General features: G+C 43.5%; 2 protein-coding genes across 3 annotated transcripts in view; both read right to left on the bottom strand.

Annotated features, from left to right (window-relative positions):
- The window catches only part of GMCL1 (germ cell-less 1, spermatogenesis associated), a 40369-nt gene extending 27549 nt beyond the window's left edge, over positions 1–12820 (bottom strand). Inside the window, exons 1-5 of the mRNA XM_004609150.2 lie at positions 12373–12820; positions 5212–5335; positions 4326–4422; positions 3886–3983; positions 288–400 (exon numbers count right to left, since the gene is read on the bottom strand). Of these exons, the coding sequence (XP_004609207.2) occupies positions 288–400; positions 3886–3983; positions 4326–4422; positions 5212–5335; positions 12373–12629 (689 nt within the window). The 5' untranslated portion in view covers positions 12630–12820. The remainder of the gene's footprint in view (positions 1–287; positions 401–3885; positions 3984–4325; positions 4423–5211; positions 5336–12372) is intronic.
- Positions 12821–18989: 6169 nt separating this feature from the next.
- ANXA4 (annexin A4) overlaps positions 18990–22330 on the bottom strand; it is a 53660-nt gene continuing 50319 nt past the window's right edge. For both annotated transcript variants that reach the window (XM_055121938.1, XM_004609151.2), the window contains exon 13: positions 18990–19311. In XM_055121938.1, the coding sequence (XP_054977913.1) occupies positions 19252–19311 (60 nt within the window). In that variant the 3' untranslated portion in view covers positions 18990–19251. The remainder of the gene's footprint in view (positions 19312–22330) is intronic.

Raw genomic sequence — 22330 nt, 5'->3', positions numbered from 1 at the left:
CTACTATGCTTATTCCTTAAAATTTAATAGAAAACACATTCTAAAAAGTGATTAGTTTTTTATCAGTTTTTTTATAAGCACAAAAAATCTACCCATATTCACAAAGACAACACTTTGAGGCATTTTATAATTAGTCCAATGTAAAAAACAAGTGGCTTCTTAACAACAAAATTCTATTCTCCTCTCTTTTTTCCCACTTTTTTAAATAACTACACATTCTCTTACAAAACCGAAGAAGACTAATTCCCAAAAGTAGAATGAAAGGAAAAACAAGAAAGGGAACTCACTTTTTCTTCACAGAATCTAATCCATAGGTCCCTGCTGATGTGTAATAGCCACAAACAGTTTTCACATTAATTGTTTCCTTCATTGTCTCACCACACTGCTGTATTAAACCATCCTGCAAATATAAACAAGCATTGGAAAGACCCAGTTTATGTGGGAAAAATCAGCTTTAAATATGTGCTTTTACGGGGGGGAAGGGAAGACAAAGCCAAGAGTTGCAAGTTTAGATTTTTTATTAAGTCCATTAAAAACAACACACACCCAGAGTGCACACTAATAAATAAATTAAAAAAACTGTTCAGTAAATATCAAAACAAATTCTTAGAAGAGGTATAAAGGCAGTAAGATGAGTATTGCTATATTTTCTTTTGATTTAATAAGTGGAGTTCAGTTTTGCCTTTTCTCTTCAAATTAAGACCCCTTTACAGGAGCAAGAGAGGCAAGGGATTAAGGCATTTGCCTTGCATACTGCTAATTCTGTTTTGATCCCCAGCCCCACAGGGAACAACAGCACCCTCAACCCAGAGCCTGGCATTAAGTGGTTTTAACACCACTGGGTGTAGTCCAGTCTGCCTCCTCCCCACCAAAAGACCCCTTTACATAGTCAGCTGACCACGTCAAGACTTAGGTAAGAAATATGAATCAAATAAAAGATGTACCTAAAACATGTATTATTTTAAATTTACAGGGAAACTTTAAAATGCTATATAGAATAGTTTAAGTGAACTTTATAATTTATTATTGAACTTTCTCAAATAAAAAAATTATGGGGATGGAGATAGTACAAGAAACTGGTAAGCCCATGGTACTGCAAGTGGCCCTAGGTACCACTCAGGAGCCCCCCAAGCCCCACCCCCCAGCTATATATATATGCTCTTCTGGTTTTCTTAGGACTTGAAGAACAGATTTTAAAAAAGAAAGAGACATTCAACAGAGAATCAGCCGGGCGTTCTGGTGAGCAATGTGGCCGGAGAATGCTCCGGACCCAAAACCGGGCCAGCAACACCGGGGATCCAGACAGAGGAGGTGCAGCCACCACACCCTCTCCAGATGGAGCCCCAGCGACACTGAGCACGGCTCCGGGATGCGGGACTGGGACAACTCCGAACCGTGCGGCCACATTAGCGGCCGTGCGATCTTTTCTAAAAACTGAAAACATAGTCTTTTAATGGAAAACTAATTATCAAATGCTTCCCTGGTAGTAGGGCTGTCTTTCTTGAGGGGAATCTCCAGCGATAATAGTGAGTTTTGTGTTGAAATATGGAACATAATCAAGGTAAAGAGAAAATGAAGTGAAATTCATCAGTTATACAGTTGGGAGTGGGGGGCGGGGGCGGGGGGTATACTGGGGTTTTTGGCAGTGGAATATGGGCACTGGTGAATGGATGGGTGTTTGAATATTGTATAACTGAGACATAAACCTGAGAACTTTGTAACTTTCCACACGGTGATTCAATAAAAATTTAAAAAAATATTAAAAAATAAAAATAAAATAAAAAAGAAAGAGCCCCAGAGAGATAGCTCAACAGGCTGATACACCGCACAGTCCCCCAGCACCACTGCAAAATGACCTTCTTAGCATAGAGCCAGGAACAGCCTTCAGCACTACCAGGTGTGGCCCCAAAAACAAAACAATGAAAAGTGAAAAGAGAAAAAAAATGCTGGTGGTATCATTTCCACTCTAAGTATTTGTATTTTAATTTTTTGAAGTTTATAATACTATATATATTTTTAATACCGTATGTATTTTATGAATACCACAGGTTAATATTTATTATCCTCAAATATGTTAAGCATATAGAAAGAAAACTCATTTTTAATTTAAATTTCTGAAATATATTCATCATGCAAGTATATATTATTTAAGTCATAAAGAAAATGTAGACTGGATTTAGAACAAACCAAAAGAACTCAAGTAAGAAAATAAAATATACTCATTGATCAAAACATTTGAAAAATCAAATGATCTCAGCCAAGTATATTTAGCAAGATATTGTCTAACACTTTGAATATGCTAGTATTCAGATGCCATGTAAAAGGAAACTTTTGCAGATCAAAGTAAAATACTGCCTGTATTAGGACTTTATATTCACCTAGAAGTCTTTTTTCTTTTCTTTTGTATTTTTGGGCCACACCAGCAGTGCTCAGGGCTTACTCCTGGCTCTGCACTCAGAAATTACTCCTGGTAATGCACAGGGAACCATACAGGAAGCCAGGGATCAATCCTGGATTAGCTGCATGAAAGGCAAGCGCCCTACCCTCTGTGCCCCTCCCCTGGACGTCACTTTTGTCTCTTCCCCTCTCCGTTTTATATCTGCCACCACATCCGTTGGCTCATCCCTGCTTGATCTCTGAAACCTAGTCTTCCCTTTTCGTTCCACTGCTATTATTACTCTGATTCAGCCCTTCACTTGGACTAAAACTGATTTCCGTCTTCTCTAATGTATCCTATAATTTTTTGTAATTTTTGTATCCTATTATTTTTTGTATAATAATTTGTAAAGGATTCATCAGCCCTCCAATGAATCCTTTACAAATTATTATATTCTAAAACATAACTCAAGGCCTGGGGACACTTAGTGGCAAAAAGCCCCTCTGAGGCAAGAGGCCCTAAGTTAGATTCCTGATGCCACCTACCCTGTGCCAAGCTCAGGCCCAGCAAGTCTGCTGAATGAACCCCCTAGTACTGTAGCAAAGTGTGTGATCCTCAGTGCACAGCCAGGTGACACAAACTGCAACTGAGGCGGTATGAGCACCGGGCCAGAGCTCACACAGTCTTAGAGGGTAAGAACGCATATTTTCCATGGAGCCCCAGGTTCTATACCTAGCACTAAACGGTCCCCCAAGTACCACTGGAAACAACCAACCTCCTAGTACCACAACTGATGTACTCCATAAACCAAAAAACATGTGTACTATAGTCAGGAAGCGTGATGCATAGTAAGCACATATGTGAATACTACAATCCTTTCCCGCTCCCACCACACACACACACACACACACACACACACACACACACACACACACACACTCTCTTTCACTCTCTTCCTCTCTCTCTCTCCACAAATTGTGAGTTCCTTGAAAGTCGGGATTATATTTTCATTTACCTCTGGATCCATATGAGTAGTTTTGACTACTCAAAAGGCTTCGCTGAAAGAACAAATCTGTCATTGTACCAAAAATTAAAATGAATTTATTATGTGATTTACACATAAATGAGAAAAAAAGCCTGCATAGTAAACACTCATTTTTGAACCCAAGAACTAAATGAGTCAATGATAAGCTCTCTACCTGATAAGACATTAATAGGATTCTATAAAAATCCTTAGACAAAATTTTTATTATAGCTATTCTAAGATATAAATAAAGAGATAACTTCCAATCATTTTACATAGACAACATGACCCCCTTAGCTGTATAAGCTGTTTGGGGTTAAGTATTTTAAATGACTGAACATAAATGGTCTACATGTTTCATCTTTATTTTAAAAACTGTAAAAATCATGAAAAGCTAAGCTCTAATTCTAAGTTTGTGGAAAAGACAAACCCTCTGAAACCAAACACAACCATGATTCTTTCTGTAATCAAAGTCAATACTTACCAATTGTAGCATACAAGCTGCCGCCAGAATGGCAATAACACGACTGGGCTTTATTAAGACATCATCTCGATACAGTGAACCAAACGCAACCTGCAGTGCTGAAAGCGAAAGTATTATTTGCAGAGATGAAATAAGAATTAGACCCCAAGAAAATTTTTTAAAATTTCTGTAGAGAAAAGAATCACTAATTAAAAAACTGGTAATGGTCACTGGTTGATGATACTTATTTTTACTAACCATGATATAAATTTCTATCTAGTATGCCAAACTGAGCTAGAATTGTTTACACGCAATCCTGACATTAACGACCAGAATTAAGATAGATTTGGGAAAATTCTTATACCCCTAAACAAACCATCATTAAATATAAGTACGATTATATCTCAGTGCTTTCAATGATTTGCTAGTGTGGAGTAGATAACAATTATAACATTAGTTACCTTCTATATCTATATTCTGGTCAGGTATCTCCAGTTCAATAATATTCATGCTGGATTCTTTCCATGAACCACTGAACATACTAGAAAAATAGCCAGACTGAAAGGAGGAAAAAAAAATATTACTGAATACTTTGGAATTCTAAATTATTTTCCTATTTCTAACTTCAAGTAATTAATTTACTAAACTAATCCATTATTTCATAAAAAAAATACAGTCAAATATGTCTTTAGGAGAAAAAGAAACTAAGAATACTTAGGTATGTCAAAATACTTCTGGCTCGCTCTTTTGGTTCTTAGGTGTGCTGGCTGGGTGCTTTGAGGACTATGACCCACGTTTGATCTCCAGCACCCCCTGTGGTCCCATCTACCTGCCTCACGTTCCCGCAGCATGTTCAGGAGAAAGCCCGAAGCACTGCCAAGTGTCATCCATAAACCCAAAACAAACAAAAAGCCTTCTGGGCTGGAGAGACAGGAGAGCAGACAGGTGTTTTCTCTCCATGTGGCCCACCCTGGCTACGCAGCACCCAATAAGGTCCCCCAAACCCATCAGGAGTGACCCCGGAGCAGACAGGAGTGAGCACTGCCAGGTGTACCCTCCCACCAATTTCCTTCAGATATCTTAATTTTATTATTTTTAAAATTGAAGCACTGTGAGATTGACCCTTACAAAGCTGTAAAAGTTTATGAAGTTTTAATTTAGACCTCATTAGTAAAAATTTAGTTCTTACTAATGATGTTACCATAATTCTAATAAATGACACTGTCAGAGGACTAAATGGTTGTCCATGCAAAAAGATTACTAAGAAATGCAGTGAAGAGTATGGTTTAAAAGTGAATTTTAAAAGTGACTACTTTGTTTATTCAGATAGAAAAAGAAAATACTTACTTGACATAAATATATTTTGTGTAAGCTCCATTCTTCTCCTAGCGCACAAATCTTAATGTCACTATTTTCACCATTCAAAAATAATGTCTGATAAATATACTTGGATGTACTCTTTAATTTTTTCCTGTTTAAAAAAATGCAAATGTTACCAAAGTATAAAACAGAATTACTTTATATGCAATTCAGGATATTCCTTTAACAGACACAGAATGATCTCTCTCAGATATGGGATATAAAGAAACAGTGGTGGGGGGAGAGGCATGGTACCGCCAGCATTTCAACCTGTACCTGCAGGGCAAGTGCATCAGCAGCCTGATGGTGCCTTCAGGCTTCCTGATACCCTAAAACTGCCGCTGTGCCTTTGGCCAGACCCAACAATTTGGGGCCAAGTTTCCCAAGAAATTAAACAGCCAAAAGTTAGGTATGTGAGAACCACATCCACAAACCACCTCTGGCTCAGCTATACATGCTCATTTATTGGCCTTATTTCAGAGACCCATAAATACATTTCAAAAGAGATCAAAAGCCAACATTAATCTTAGAACCCTCGCAAACTGGGGTAAACTGGAGGGGGGCTTGCTGGCCAGGGGCCTGTTCAAGCAGAACCCCCAGCACCCTCTTCCTTCCACAATCCAAAATCACCACCACACCCCAAGTCTGACTCCACTGTCTCAAGACGGACCTCATCAAGATATAATCTGCTGAAAATTCGAGCCTGTGGGTTTTATGACTAAAATCTCCAGGCTTTTCTGGAGTTGGGATGGGCTACCTCCCCTCACAAACCAACTCCAGAGCCCGCAACCACGTAAGCTCTACTACCAGCCTTGCTTCAGAGACCCATAAGTAAATCTCAGAAGAGAGCAAAAGTCGCAGTTAATTCTGGACCCAGGCATGGCTGAACAGACCATTAGATGGGGGCAGGTTGGCCAGGGGCCAACCCAACCAGAACGCCCAACAGCCCCTTGCTTCCACAGTCCAAACTCACTACCAAACCCCCAGCCTGACTCCACCATCTCAGGACGAACCTCACCAAGATAGAATCTGCTAAAAATTCCGGTATGCAGGTTTTGTGACTGAAATCTCTAGGCTTTCTCGGGGTCGGGATGGGCTACCTCCCCCCACTCCCCATACTTCTGGAAGCCTCTGCAGCCACATTCACACCCCAAAGCAGCCACCCAATTGAAATACTCCAGCCTTACCGTCCAGATAAAAATACCAGATACCCTGAACAAACACTATGACCTGTTAGCACCTGTACTGCAAATCATAATGCACAAAAGAAAAAGGAGAGAGCAAGAAGGAAAGTACCTCCCATAGAGGGAGGCTGGGGGTGGGGAATGGGGTGTTGGGGGATGGTGGTAGGGAAACAGAGAACATTGGTGGTGGCAAATGTACACTGGTAGATGGATGGGTGCTGGATCATTGTATGACTGAAACCCAATTGTAAACAGCTTTGTAATGGTCTATCTCACAGACATTCAATTTAAATAATTTAAAAAAAAAGGTTATGTGGAGTTCATGCCCAATTCAATCAGCTTAATCAATGGCTGGCTGAATAAAGAGTACTCCTACATTAAAAATAAAATAATAAAGTTGGTGAAAAAATAAAAAAAAAACATAGTAGGGGAATAACAAACTTCCACAGACAATAAAAACAATGAGACAGAGAACTGGCTTACAGTGGGAGTCTTGCCACTGGGGGCAAGGAGGGACAGATCAGGGAAGGGAACAATATATTGGTGGAGGGAAGTGGTCACTCTGGAGGAGACAGTGCAGGGGGGGCGGGGGAGGAGAGAAACGGGACAGCGGACATTGGTGGATGAAAGTGGTCAGTGGTGAAGGGGTAGTGTTGGGCCATTGTATGACAAAAAATCATAAATAACTAATTCTGAAATTCATGGTGATTCAATTAAAAAAAGAAAAATCAAAAAAATCCTTTTGCTGAATTTCTATTAAATAAAGCTAATTTGTATATTGTATAAAAGGACAGAGGGATTACAAATATATTTATACTTGCTTACATGTGGAAGATTACACAGAAACATAACCAATAATAGAGATTTATCTGGGTACTGCCCACAGATTAATAATGGAGGCAAAGAACATGGGAGAAAGACCTTCCAATGTACAACTTTTTGAAATTTATGACTACTGAACTAAGTACACTAACCTAATTTAAAAAATTCAGAAGACAAGTTAGCACCGATTTTTGCTTGTCCCTATTTAGAAATTCACATTACAGAGGGTTTCGATACAACTGTAGTAATACTTCAATGAAAGAACGAAAGTGAAAATTACCTACACGAGAAATTTTTCAAAAAATGCACTTAATCTTTTGTTAATATCAGGTGTTTAATGAAACTAGTTTAAATGTTATTTCCTCCCTCTGGACAAAGGGCTTGTAGTTTAGAACAAAGGATTTCAAAATTATGCTCAATAGAAGTGTCTTACTGGCTCCAGGGGAAAGACATGAAGGGTGGACAAGGATTTCCACCTAACTTCAACCAGAGCAGCTACACACATATTTGTGCACATCTTGGATTTGTGCATAAGACTTAATTTAAAGGCAGAATTATATTTTTTTAAGTTTAATAATCAATACCCAAGATAACTCAATAAATATGTCCTAGGCAGAGGCTGATTAGTATCATTTCTATTCTGGTCAATCTGACAGCTTTCCTAAGACTGAGTTAAAACTTTTAAATCTTGGGGCCAGAGAGATACTGGGCAGGAAGGGCATGTGCCTTGCATGAAACCAACTGGGTTCAATCCCCAGCATCCCATATGGCCCCAAGAGCAGCACCAGGAGTAATTCCTGAGTGTAGAGCGAGTGGGTAGGGCATTTGCCTTGCACTCGGCTGACCTGGGTTCAATTCCCAGCATCCCATATGGTCCCCTGAGCATTGCCAGAAGTAATTCCTGAGTGCAGAGCCAGGAGTTAACCCCTGTGCATTGCCGAGTGTGACCCAAAAAGAAAAAAAAAAAAAAGGTGATGGCCTTGCCAGGTTAACCCTGATTAGATGACCCTGATTCAATCCCTAGCACTGCATATGGTCCCAGCCAGCACCTCGAAGAATTATCCCTAAGCACAGAGCTAGGAGTAAACCCAGAGTCACTGTTGTGACCCAAAAACAAACATACAAACAAAAAACAACAACAACAACAAATTTACAATGAAAGAACTTTCTAGTTAAATTTCAAAGCACCAGACTTGGGAAAACTCCAAAAATTCCAGAGCAGAGATCAAAATCAGCAAACTTCTTATTAACAATATCTAGAAGTATCAGTCTAGAAGTATCAGACATAAAGTTTTTGAAAATCAGATTTACAAAATTAAAGGATGAATAAAGTAAGAAACTTGCGCTTAGATAAGCACAAATTCTCTTTTTCATAACTTCTTAGGAAAATACTTCACTATATGGTTTCCTAAAAATGCAAGAAAGCGATAAGCTGCAAAAAACAGTAGACTCTAGCCTTAGAATATGGTGAAAGTTCCAGGGCAAGTTCAGCAAAGAGTTCAGGAGGAAATGCTCAGGATGACGGTTTAGATTTAGTAGAGGGGGATGGGCATGTGTTTGGAAAATCTGGAGGTCAATGTTTTTCTTCTGCAACTGCCAGTGGCGGAGTGAGATGAAGGTTTAGAAACTGTGGGAAAATAAAAGCACAGTTCCGGGCCAGAGAGATAGTACACGCACGAGGTGGACCAGAGTTCAGGTCCTGGGTACCACAAATGGTCCTCTGGGCCCTGCCAGGAGTGAACCCTGAGCACAGAGTCAGGTGTAAGCTCTGAGCACTGCCAGGTGTGGCCCCAAAACCAACACACAGAGAGAAGCAATGCACAAAAGTCCCTCTACTCCTAAAAACAGACAAAACCAGACTTTGGTTTTGGCCACACCTGAAAGTGCTCAGGACTTACACCTGGCCCTCTGCTCAGGTTCTGCAGGGCTCAGGTGACCATATGGGAATGCAAGGGATCAAAATAGGGTCAGCTATGTGCAAGGCAAGCATCTTACCTACTGTACTATCTCCCTGGACCCTCAAAACAGATTTTATGCACAAAAAAAGACAAGGAAAAAAATTTTATTTAACTATGCTATTAGGAAATTTCTTCCAAGATAAAAATAGGGGTTGTGACACTGGACCCATAAAGTATGATTAATAATTTTAGGACACTACTTGACTACAGTGGATGCAATTTCCATAGAGATAACAATAAAACTATTTAATCCAGCTGTTGCAATGAGATCATCTATAGGCAAAACACTCCAAAGCCAGTTGTACAATAGTTCTGTTGATGTAAAAATAAAATATTTGGTAAAAAAAATTCTAAGGTGACATGGGGTGGTGGGTGTTGGGGTTGGGGGTGGGTGGGAGGGATACTGGGAACGTTGGTGGAGGAGAATGGGCACTGGTGGAGGGATGTAAATGATCACTGTATGACTGAAATGCAAAGATGGAAGTTCATAAATTTGTAACTGTACCTCACAGTGATTCACTAATAAAAAATTAAAAAAAAAATTTCTAAGGTGACAGATGGGCCTAGAAGTCAGTACTTTTGAGAAAGTAGTTGAGATGGAAGTGTACTGCAGACGACCTTAGGAAGCATGAGCGCCCACAGACACAATTCTGGTTCTGTGTTATTTCTCACACTCCTCACTCTGGCTGAGTGAGCCAAGCATCTTCCACTGATCTAATACAAACATCTGGTATTTATTTTCCTTTTTTGTGATGGACATACTGTATGAATTATTAATGCTAATGATTAAGAGATGCAGGTACCCTTAATATAATGACCAATCATATCACAATCCAGCTGTTGATGTGACCGGCTCTTTCTAGTCAAGATTTGCTCTAAAGACTTTCCAGTGCAGTCCATTCATGTAGTCCTAGAGTTGGTAAATGGTTTCTGTAAAGGTCTAGTCTAGACGGGGTGTTTTCAGATTTATAGGTCACTGGCTCCAAGGCAATTCTGTTGGCATGGTCCCAGTGCGTCATTTCCTGCCTGCCAGCTTCAACTACATCACTGAAAACTTCATCTTGTGGGTTACAGCCTCGCCTCTGTCAACAACTAAACCACAGCTGGAGAAGATTCCAAAGGGGCTCCTTCTTTGGGGGTCCCCAGCAGTAGAACAGCTCTCACAGCTTCTATTCCTGTAATTTGGGGGAGATTTCTTTACCTTAGTGGAGTTCTGCAGTTCAGTAGTTCACTACTGACTCCTGGTTAATAATGATCATATTAAATTTTTCCTATTTAAATTACTGTGCAGATTCTCTCTTTCAAATGTACCTTGACATAGATTTTTTCAACAATTACATTAAATGTAAATAGCCTAAAAACAAATTAAAAGGCAGAAATTATTGTTAGATTGAAAAAAAAATAAATCAAGTAGTATACTGGGAAGGGTGCTCGCCTTGCACGCAGCCAACCCAGGTTCAATTCCTGGCACCTTATATGCTCCCAAAAGATTGCCAGGAGTAATTCCTAAGCACGGGACCAGGAGCAATGCCTGAGCATTGCCAGGTGTGGCCCAAAAGGTCTGGAGGGAAAAAATAAAGATCAAGACCCAACTAAATGATGTTAAGATATCTGTTATAAAAACAAAGACACTTGTAGGGGGCCAGGGATGTGGCTCAGCGAGAATGACTGGCCGGTTTGTGTGAGGCCCAGTGTTCGATCACCCACAGCAACTTACCCCCAAACCAAAGGGGCATAAAGTGAAAAAGAGAAAAGAAGAAAATAATAGCGTTAATTTATTTATTTATTCTTCTTTTTGGGTCACACCCGGCGATGCACAGGGGTTACTCCTGGCTCTGCACTCAGGAATTACTCCTGGCGGTGCTCAGGGGACCATATGGGATGCTGAGATTCGAACCCGGGTTGGCCTCATGCAAGGCAAACGCCCTACCCGCTATGCTATTGCTCCAGCCCCGAAAATAATTGCGTTTAAACACAATAAAGAAAACTGGCAAGAAAGTGGATGTGGCTCTATTATCAGGGATAGAGATAACTGTATTGACATAGGGGACCAATTCATCAAGGAGCATTATTTGCTCAGAGGGAGACAGCTGACTCCTGGGGGTGCTCCAGGGCCCTGAGGATCAAAGGTGGGAGTGGATGTGGGGGATGGGGGGGGAGGGAGATGGGGAACTGACCTGCATCCCAGCCCTTTGAGGCCTCTCCCCAAGTAGCTACGATATTTACTGTGCAGTTATACACCAAGCACTGTATACATTCTCCTACTGTGCATTGCATTCATTCTCCTACGCGTCAGCTCCAATAAGGAAAATAATAATATCACCAGTTTATCAAGGAAATAAGGGTGAAGTGCAGAAAACAAACTAGAACTCATAATTCGAGTTCTTGAAACTAGACAACACCTACTTACTCTCCAAAAAGGTAACTCAACAATTTAACAGTGGAGGTCCGTTTTTATAAACTCACACCGAAGGCTGAGATTTTATAAAATCAAGCTCCTGACGGGTCATCTACAATGCACTTAAAAATATAAAGCACTTGCACCGCCAAACTGTGAATCATTTTCAAAGGTCTCATTTAGAAAAATAAATACACCTCTAAGCAACCCAAATGACCACCTTTTCGCAAAACCGAAAGCCGCCCACTGCGCTTCCGTGAAAACACTATTTGTCAACTACATTTCAGCTCGCAGTAAACAGCTGGCTTTCAATCTCTGCAAAAAAAAAAAAATAATAAACTGCAGAGGTTAAGCAATCAGCAGGTAGCCCCGCGCCCCACACGAGTGCACGGTCAACGTCCTGGAGTCCAGATTTGGTGCCTAACCCGGCGGGCGCCTATTCGAGGTGCTGGACCCGGCGCGGGTGACGTTCCCCTCGGGCACTCACGGAGCAGCCTGGGGAGGGGGTAACCGTTTCCCCTTCTCCCCGGGGCGGAGGCAGGCGCGGGGGTCGCGCCGAGTCCACGCCGGCGCGTCGGGACGGCAGGACCCACAGCCACGGACCCGCCCGCCCGCCGGCTCCGAGGTTCCCGGAGGCGCAGCCCAGGCGTGGCCCGTCTCGGGCGCATCTCGGGGCCGCGTCTGTGGTTAACGAGCCGCCACCGCGGGCGTCGCCCCGCTCCCGGCTCCCACACTGCCCGGGTGGAGGCGACGCGCGTCGGGCGCCCGCGGGCGCGGGTCCCCCTACCTCCGCGGGGTGTTGAGCAGCCGCTGCTGCTCGTCCCCTTCCTCCTCGTCCTCGTCTGTCTCGGAGTCCGGGTGGCAGTAGCAGAAGGCCCCGCTGCCCCGCTTGCGCTTGCGGCTGCCCGGGCAGTAGCAGAAGCCGTGCGCCGCGTCCCCCGCCGGCTCCGCTCTCCGCGCCGGGCCCCCCGCGGCCGCCGCCGGCTCCTGCACGGCGCGGGCGCGCCCCGGCGGGCGCAGCACTCGGCTGCTCAGCGAGCCCATGGGGCCGGCGAGCGCGGCTCAGGCCGCCCCCCCGACGCGGCCTTCCGCCATGCCCCGCCGCTCCGCTGCTCGCGACCCCGCGCCTACGCGGCCGCCCGGCCTCGAGCGGCCCCGACCGTTGCGGCGGACGCCACCGCCATCCTCGCCCCGCCCTCGGCGTCTGGCCGCGCGGCGCGCCGGGACCGCGGGGACCTCGGGCCGGGCTTTCGCAACAAAGCCGGGCCCGCAGTGCGCAGGCGCGCGGCGAGCCCCCGGAAGGGGCGGGGACGCGGTGTCTGCGTGGCGGCCGCACGCGGAGAGTGGGGTGCCGGCTGCCTAGCACCGTGGGTGCAGGTGTGTGTGTGTGTGTGTGTGTGTGTGTGTGTGTGTGTGTGTGTGTGTGTTGGCACCGCGGGTGCAGGGTATGTGTGTGTCTGTCTAGCATCGCGGGTGCAAGGTGTGTATGTGTGTGTGTCTTCTGCCTAGCGCCGTGGATGCAGGGTGTGTGTGTGTGTGTGTGTGTGTGTGTGTTGGCACCGCGGGTGCAAGGTGTGTATGTGTGTGTGTCTTCTGCCTAGCACCGCGGGTGTAGGGTGTGTGTGTATGTGTGTGTGTGTGTGTGTGTGTGTGTGTGTGTGTGCTGGCACTGCGGGTGCAATTGTGTGTGTGTGTGTGCTGGCACCGCGGGTGAAGTTGTGTGTGTGTGTGCTGGCACTGCGGGTACAGTTGTGTGTGTGTTGTGTGTGGGTGTGTGTGTGTGTGTGCTGGCATCGCGGGTGCAGTTGTGTGTGTGTTGTGTGTGTGTGTACTGGCACCGCGGGCGCAGGGTGTGTGTGTGTGTGTGTGTGTGTGTTGGCACCGCGGGTGCAGGGTGTGTGTCTGTCTGTCTAGCACCGCGGGTGCAAGGTGTGTATGTGTGTGTGTCTTCTACCTAGCACCGCGGGTGTAGGGTGTGTGTGTATGTGTGTGTGTGTGTGCGCTGGCACTGCGGGTACAGTTGTGTGTGTGTTGTGTGTGGGTGTGTGTGTGTGTGCTGGCACCGTGGGTGCAGTTGTGTGTGTGTTGTGTGTGTGTGTGTACTGGCACCGCGGGCGCAGGGTGTGTGTGTGTGTGTGTGTGCTGGCACTGCGGGTGCAGTTGTGCGTGTGTTGTGTATGTGTGCTGGCACCTCGGGTGCAGGTGTGTGTGTGTGTGTGTGTGTGTGTGTGTGCGCGCTGGCGGGGCTGTCGTGTGCCTGTGCACAATGAGTGCAGTTTTGTGTGCGTGTTTTCGTGGTGAGTGGAATTTTGTGTTTCCGTGGTGAGTGTTTTGAGTGTTTCAGTGGTGACTGGAGTAGGGTGTGTTTGTGTGGCGAGTGGAGTGTTGTGTGTGTTTGCATGGCAAGTGGAATTTTGTGTGTTTCTATTGCAAGCAGAGTGTTGAGTGTGTTTCTGTGGCAAGTGGAATGGTGTGTGTTTGTATGGCAAGTGTTTTGTGTGTGTGTGTTTGCGTGGAGAGTGGAGTGTTTGTGTTTGCATGCCAAGTAGAGTATTGTGTGCGTTTGCATAGCGACTGGAATTTTGTGTGGTTTGTGTGACTAGTGGAGTCCTGTGTGTATTTGCATGGTGAGTGGAGTATTGTGTGTTTGTGCGACAAATAGAGTGTTGAGTGTGTTTGTGTGATGGAGTGTTGTGTATTTGCATGGCCAGTGAAGTTTGTGTGTGTGTGTCTGTGTGGTGAGTGGAGCATTTTGTGTATTTGCATGTTGAGTGGGGCCTTGTATGTGTTTGCATGGCGATTGGAGTGTTGGTTTTTTCATGGCAAGTGGAGCATTGTGTGTTTGTGTGGCGAATGGAGTATTGTGTATTTGTGTGGCGAGTTGTGTATGTGTGCGTGATGCGTGGAGTGTTGTGTGTACTTGCACAGTGAGTGGAGTGTTATGTGTGTTTTTGTGTGGTGAATGGTGTTTTGTGTGTGCTTGGTGAAGGCCGCAGAAGTGGAACTGGCTTTGAGGGGTATGAGGTGCTGCATGCCATAGTTTAGTCCATGCTAGGAAGGCTGGGTCGTATGCAGCCCGAACCCTGGGGTCTGACCTGGCTTTGAGCTTTTCTTTCTGCAGTACCCTCATGTAGCAGGACTGGAAATGCCTGCTCGCTCTCTCGCTCTCTCTCTCTCTCTCTCTCTCTCTCTCTCTCTCTCTCTCTCTCTCTCTCTCTCTCCCTCTCTCTTTCTCTCTCTCTCCCTCTCTCTCTCTCTCTCCCCCCCTTCCCTCCCTCTCCCCTCCCTCCCTTCCTTTCTTCCTTCCTTCCTTTATTTTTTTGGGTAAAGGTTTGTCAAGCTCTAGATGCCTATTGGGCCTTGTAAATGAAGCAAAAAGTGTTTGTGGGTTCTAATTTGGAGGGACTTCCCACGTGCTGCAGGGGTGGGAAGCAGCTTCCCAGAGAGGCGAACCTGGAATGTGAAGTCTTGCTAGGCTGGGTGTCTTCCACATAAACCCTCCACACTCCAGCCTCAGCAGCAGTGGAACTGATTAGAGGCAGGTACCCAGACTGTTGAGGCTTAAGTAAGTGTCTTGAGGCCCAGGTCCATCGATGATTTTGCTATCTTGTTTCATCTTTCTTTGGGGGGGGGGGGACAGGAGGAGGGATCAAACCCAAGGTCTCACACTTCAGGCAAGTGCTCTACCACTGAGCCATATCCCAGCCCCCTCCTGCTACTCTAAAATAAAATCTGTAATAGGCCAGAGTGATAGTACAGCGGGTAGGGGCTGGAGTCACAGCACAGCGGTTGGGCATTCGCCTTTCCCGCGGCCGACCTGAGTTTGATTCCTCCGCCCCTCTCGGAGTATCGAGCCCGCGCGGCAGAGCCTAGCAAGCTACCTGCATATTATCCAGCCAAAAACAGTAACAATAAGTCTCTCAATGAGAGACGTTACTGGTGCCCGCTCGAACAAATCGATGAGCAACGGATGACAGTGACAGTGACAGCTTATCCAGGTTCAGCCCCCAGTGTCCCCCAAACACCACCACAGAGTATAACTCCTGAGCACTGGCAGGTGTGCCCACACCCCAAAAAAGGATGTCTAAGTGTTTCCTGTGGAATAAGTGTGGGCCACTGTAGACAGCCAAGCATGAGACCATCTTAGATCTTGTAAGAGGTTTTAGTGGAAGAGTAGACTTCAACAGAGAACCTGAAGGCCTCATCAAATCTAGGGACTGAAAAGGGAAAATTGCATTTGTCTTGCCAAAGGAACCAAAGGTCAGTAGTTCCTGGTGAGGGGCTGATAAAGGAGCCCTAGAGAATGCCCACAACAACCTGCTTTAAACATCTGCCAAAGGCACACAGCTGATCCTTTACAACCATAGCCATGAAGGTCAGGAAATTACTTGCCTGTTGCCCCTTACTGTGCTTCTTCCTTCTACTGTCCTAGCTAGGTTGGGTGTGGGGAAGGAATGGAAGGCAGCCGGTGTCCAAAAGAGCCACCGGGTCCCTGTTGCCCAAAAGTCAGCTTCCTGCTGGCAGAAAGGCTGAGCTGAGTGGGGAAAAGGCTTCAAAGTTGAATTTTGATTGGATTTGTTATTGGCATGATACTGTTTTTCTGAGACCTTAAAACACTTCACAGCCAGACTTTTTTAACTGAAAAAAAAATTAATGTTAAGGCACCATAATCTACAGTCATTCCATCTGAGTTTTAGGTATACAATGTTTGAACACCGATCCCACCACCAGTGCCCACTTCCCTCCACCCATGTCCCGAGATTCTCTCCCACCTCTCAGCCTGTCTCCTCCACAGGCACATTTTAAAGTTCGACTGTAGTTTGGATCTCCTGGTGGTGGTATTGGTTCTGCATGCCAATATGCCTGAGGCACTCTGCCCTACCCCACTACCTCCTGCCTATCTTTTCTTACTCTTCACAGCCGGACTTCTAGTTATTTAATACGTTTTAGTCATTGTCATTTCTGTAAACTTTTTTTAGGTACAGTGATTGACAATATTGTTAATCATAGTTTCTTATGTACCTAATTCCAACACCACACACACCACCAATGTACCCACCTTCCTCCCCCAAGGACCTTAATGTCCCTCAATTTCAGATGTCCCCACACACAAACTCAGTTTTATGGATTGGTTTCCCTGTTGTGTTAATGTTGCCTTTGTTGCTGCCTTGCTGTGCATTAAGTCCCACACGTGAGGGAGATCATTCTATATCCATCCCTTTCTTACTGCCTTCACTCAGCCTGATGCCCTCTAGTTCTATTCATGTTGTGGCAAATTTTATGATTCTTTTTCTTAGAGTTGCATAGTATTCCTGTGTGTGTGTGTGTGTGTGTGTGTGTGTGTATCGTAGCATCTTGATTCATTCATCCTTATGACTAAATGAATGGTCATGCTCCACACCTTGGCTATTGTGCCACATACAGCCAGATCTTTTAAAACCTAAAAGTGATTGACACGTCACGCCCCTATCCTATCTGAAGTTTTATCTCAAGGAAGAAGTAGGCCCACTGGATAAGAGCAAGTGGACAATAGAAGGAGAAAGCAAAGTTGTTTCACAATGATATTTCAAAAATATATTTGTTCATCGTAACAAATATTCCTCCGGGGTGGCATTATCCAGCCTCTAACACTTCCTGTCAATAAGTGCAGTTGTTTTAAAAGTTTGCCTAAGTCACTAGGGCCTGGGTCTGTGGCTCAGTACGGAGCCTCTGCCCCACAGGTGTGAAGCCCGGATTAACCTTTAACAAGTTTGTGTGCAAGCCCAGGGCACTGTCACTGATGTCACCAGGTTGCCATCCTGATCTGTGGACACAACACCAGCCAAGGGAAGAGAAATTTGTTGGTTGTCAAACATAATTTGAATAAAAGGCTGCCAAAAGGGTAACACTTCCAATCCCAGAACATTGGTTGAACTCCATTTTCTTTGGAGGCAGGTGTCTGAAGGAGCAGTCCTTTTGCCTGTCATTAACCAGACTAAGTATTCATGTCATAACTTTCAGCAAGAAAGAAAGCACTTCTAATAAGCAAATGAAAACAAACTGGAAACCAAGGCCATGTACTTCATTCATCAAATACAATATATATTCAATATGCCAAAAACAGTAACAACAAGTCTCAAATGGAGATGTTAGTGGTGCCCGCCCAAGGAAATCGATGAACAATGGGACAATAGTGCTACAATGCAATGTTACAGAATGATTTAAGATGACAACTATTCTTTTATATTTTTATTTATTGCGAGAGAGGATTGCACCATACCTTCTGATATTGCTAAGAATTTACTCCTGGCTCTGTGCTCATGGGGGTCACTCCAGACAATGTTAGGGAAACGTGTAGTCTTAGGGCTTGAACCAGTGTCAGCTGTGTGAAAAGCTTTTAACCTCTGTACTACCTCTCCAGCCCTGTAAATCTTCTTTTTTAATACTTAAATGTTATACTTAGAATAGAGAGCACCACTCAAGGCATAAATACATTCTTTTATATCATTAAGTAGTATTTGGTATATATGAACATTTGTTTTACAGCAGTAGGTACACACAAGACAATGTTATTTTTATTTAATAGTTTCTAATAGAAACTAATATAAGTCCTTTTGATCTCTCAGGGATCAGAAAGTGAAAACTCAAAAGTAGAAAAGTAATCACAAAGAATATATCTTATTCTAAAAGACAGCATGTTTTATTAAAATTTTTTCCATGTTGTATACAAACTAAACTTTTGAATTAAATTCAAGCATGCCTTAAAAATTTTTTAGGAAGGCACATGTAATTTACAAAATGTAAACTGCAAACATAAATTACTATAAGTCAACAAAATTAAAAATGATTAAAATTATTTTAGCACAGCACGAAATTTTTCTTTAAGAAAAGCTAAATCTAGTACATGACACCTCACCAGAATACTTATGTTAGATACTAATATTTTTTCCAGTAGTCTCCAAAAGGAAAGAACATATTAGTTCTAATATTATGGAATGTTTAGGATTTATGTCTGGTAGATAATTAGATATATATGATCTGTGAACTCATACTTACAATTTAACCTGATTTTGGTGTACTTCAACCAGATGTGAGTATGTGATCATAACAAGGTGTGATGAAGGAATTCTTCCACAACAAACCTAGTAAATTAGATTAAGTAATGCTATGGGTTAATCCTGAACAAAGATTAGTGATTACCTTTAAACTGACTGAAAAAGACAGTAATCTGGATGATATTCTAACTGATTAGATGCTCGAAACTTTAAATCAGGGAATTACTATCCAACTTAAAAATGGATTAGGGAAGAAAAGTGATTCTAGAAATATCTTCCACTTTAAGAGTCTTTCGCTGAAAAGAAAACATAAAGAAACTGAATATATGCCAACTTCCATGAAACGCAAATAAGGATAAAATCTGTTTAAAAAAAAAACACGAAGTACATTTTTATTTTTTATTTAAAATCTCCTTTTAGGTTTTAAGAGCTTTGAAATGCAAGTACAGCTTTAAAGCACTCGTAATGGCTAATTATAGATGAATCATAATACAGTCTATATCCTAGGCGGCATCTGTGGGTGTTAATTGGAAATAAGCAGTTTGAGATCATGCTAATAACAGTGTAGAAAAATGAAGTTAAAAAAAAAATTCAAAGTGTTGGGAATTCTCTTCTCCTTCAGAGGCTGTATTTTAATCATCTCCTCCACAGAGAATGAGCAGGACTTTCTTGTAATCTCCAGAGGTGTCACCCTGGGGGCAAAGGAAGCAAAGTAACCATCAGACAAATAGGTTTCAAAGCAGACTATGAAGCTCAAAGTCATCTAGGTTAAGTTTTTCAAGCTTATCTGGATTTTCCTCAGAGGTTTTAAAACTAAATTAGCCATTTTTTTTAGTTGCAAAGTAACACTTCTTCAGTGTAGGAAATAATGAAAGAACATAAAAATGATCAGTCATAATTCCACCATCTAGAGATAATTTTCTTTTCTTTTCAGTTTGGGGGCCACATCTAGTGGTGCTGGGGGCTCCTCTGTGGTGCTCAGGATCATTTCTATTCTGATTATTTTAGTTTGTGCATAGCCTTCTGGACTTTTCTTTGCACATAGATTTTTATGCAATAGGAAAGTATCACTGTAACACTGTCGTCCCCGTTGCTCATCAATTTGCTTGGGCGGGCACCAGTAACATCTCCACTCTGAGACTTGCTGTTACTGTTTTTTTGGCATATCGAATACGCCACGGGTAGCTTGCCAGGCTCTGCCACATGGGCAGGATACTCTCGGTAGCTGGTAGCTTGCCGGGCTGCTCGAGAGGGGCGGAGGAATCAAACCTGAGTCGGTCTCGTACAAGGCAAATGTCCTACCCACTGTGCTATTGCTCCGGCCCAATGGGAATATATGTAGTCTGCTTTTTTATTTACTATAATGAATATTTCCTCATTTGAGTTCATTGAATTTTTCTGAGAAAACATTACTCCTTTTGGGTTTTGGGTCACACCTGGAAATGCTCGGGGCTTTCTCCTGGCTCTGCGCGAAGGGATATCTCCTGGGAGTGCTGAGGGACCAGATGCGGTGCCAGGATGAAGCAGGGTTCAGCCAAGTGCAAGGCAAATGACTTAACCCTTATACTATCATGCAGCCCCAAATCATTTTTAATAGAGTATAAAATTATAAGCAGGTAAAATAATTTATTTGAATATATTCCCTTGTTGGGCACTTATGTATTTCCAGCCTTTTGAAATAAACAATAAACAAGGAGGCAGTAAGCACACAATAGTTACATTTTGTGGTGGTACTCAGGACTAACTCCTGGTGCTTGAACTCAGGGATTGTTCCTGGCAGGGCCTGGAGGACCTTCTATGGTGCCAGGAATCAAATCTGGGTCTGCTGCATGCAAGCACCCCACTCTATATCTGGCACTGTGCATTTTCTTGATTTATTCAGAATACATTTTAATAAAAATATAAATTCCTAGATTATTATGCATTTTCTCTTGAAGGGAGGGAGTTAGGCCACACTTAGCAGTATTCCAGGGATACTCTTGTTCTATGTCCAGGAATACTTCTGGCAGTGCTCAGGGGCCAAAGGAAGTAAGGTGCTTGCCTTGAATGCAGTTGACCCAGGTTGAATCCCCGGTGTCCCATATGGTCCCCTGAGCACTGCCAGGATTAACCCTTGTGCATCACCAGGTGTGGTTCCAAAACAAAAGAAAACTTCTGACAGTATTGAGGAGACCAAATGGGATTTCTGTCTGCATCTTAGCCCCTTGAACTATTCTATTTTGTTTTGTTTTGGTTTGGTTTTTGAGTGAACTATCTCTTCTGTCCCAGAAATACTGCGTAGCTTCCAGAAACATTATATAATTTCTATATGTAATTTTAATAGTCTAACATCATTCAAAAAAAACAGAGGTCAAACCCAGCAAAGCTGGGGTGGGGGATGGGGCCACTCCTGGTGACCTCTCCATGGTTAACTCCCACTGGCTTGCAGTACATTATTGCTCAGGCCTCCTTGTTGTGGGGGTCATAAGGGTACCTGTAGGATAACATTGGTTTATTCTTTCCCCTCTGCAGCCAGAAGCTTAGGTTTATATTAGGTTTATATATAATAGCCATTGTGATGGCTATTGGGTTATAGCCATCACCATGCTTCGAAGCACACCTATTTCCTTGGTAGTCATCTTTAACTACTCTGTGCTCTGCTTTCTCTCTCTGTTAATCACTCATTTCCCCTAACCAGAACCTGTGACTTGTAAGGACTTAGGATTTTGTATTTTTAAGTCAAATATTGCTCTTCTCTTTCCCTTATGTCCTTTGCATACTTTCCTTTAGAGCAATGTCCTTTTTGTATAGACACAGGAAGACAGTTAATGCTATGCTTTTGTTAACTTGGGAGTTAATTGACTCCAAATAATATTTATTCCTGGGCATGTCATATTTACTCAACTTAACTCAGTTGCCCTTAGTTCCTAGCACCCCAAAAGCAGGGTCTCAATGAAGGGACTGGATGAACCCAGGGCAAGCTCTAAGCTACCCTGGCATCAAAATGGGACCGACTAAGTGCCAAAAACTTATAATAAGAGCATGGTAGTGGATGAATTCCCACTACCCAAGAGTCATGACCCAAGGAGAAGTGACTGGACAAGGACCCTGCTAGGGCTATGAAGGACTAATCTGACCTAAGCACTGTAGTCTGGGATCTATAGCAAGATGTCCCAGGAGAGCCCCCCCTATAAGCAATATATCTCTTACTGTGTCCGACAAAATGACTAGAAAAGTTATTAAGAAGTAAATCTAAGATGATTGTTTATGAACTAAGGAAAAAAGAAGCATACCCTTCGATGAAATTCTGCCCTTTTGTAAATCTCCTAGCAGGAGGAGATCTTTGTCTTAGATGAGCTTCCCAGGAAGGAAGGGAAGGGCTTTACATGTGTTGATCTGACTCTGAGTAGTTGCTACCCCCAACTCTTAGAGGTTGGGCGCTAGACTAAAGCTGTGAGACCCGAACTCAGGGAGAGTAGCAGAGGGGACAGGAGGAGACAGGAATAAGGGGCAGTGTGAGACTAGAATGGGATGCTCAATGAGACTGGAATAGGCGTGATGGGAGAATAGAATAAACGGCAACTGATCACCAACCAGCCTGGCGGCCCAGTTCTCTCCTTCATGAGTCTATTGGTGGCGGCTACAGGCCGCCATTTGTAGGAAAGCGGCTCATGGCCACAGGTGGCGGGAGAGAATCCGTACATTATTTTGTGAAGACACACACACCTAGTG

The sequence above is a fragment of the Sorex araneus genome, chromosome X (assembly GCF_027595985.1).
Source record: "Sorex araneus isolate mSorAra2 chromosome X, mSorAra2.pri, whole genome shotgun sequence".
Lineage (NCBI taxonomy): Eukaryota > Metazoa > Chordata > Mammalia > Eulipotyphla > Soricidae > Sorex > Sorex araneus.
Note: the sequence above shows the minus strand (reverse complement) of the source record. Positions and strands in the feature narration are given on the sequence as shown.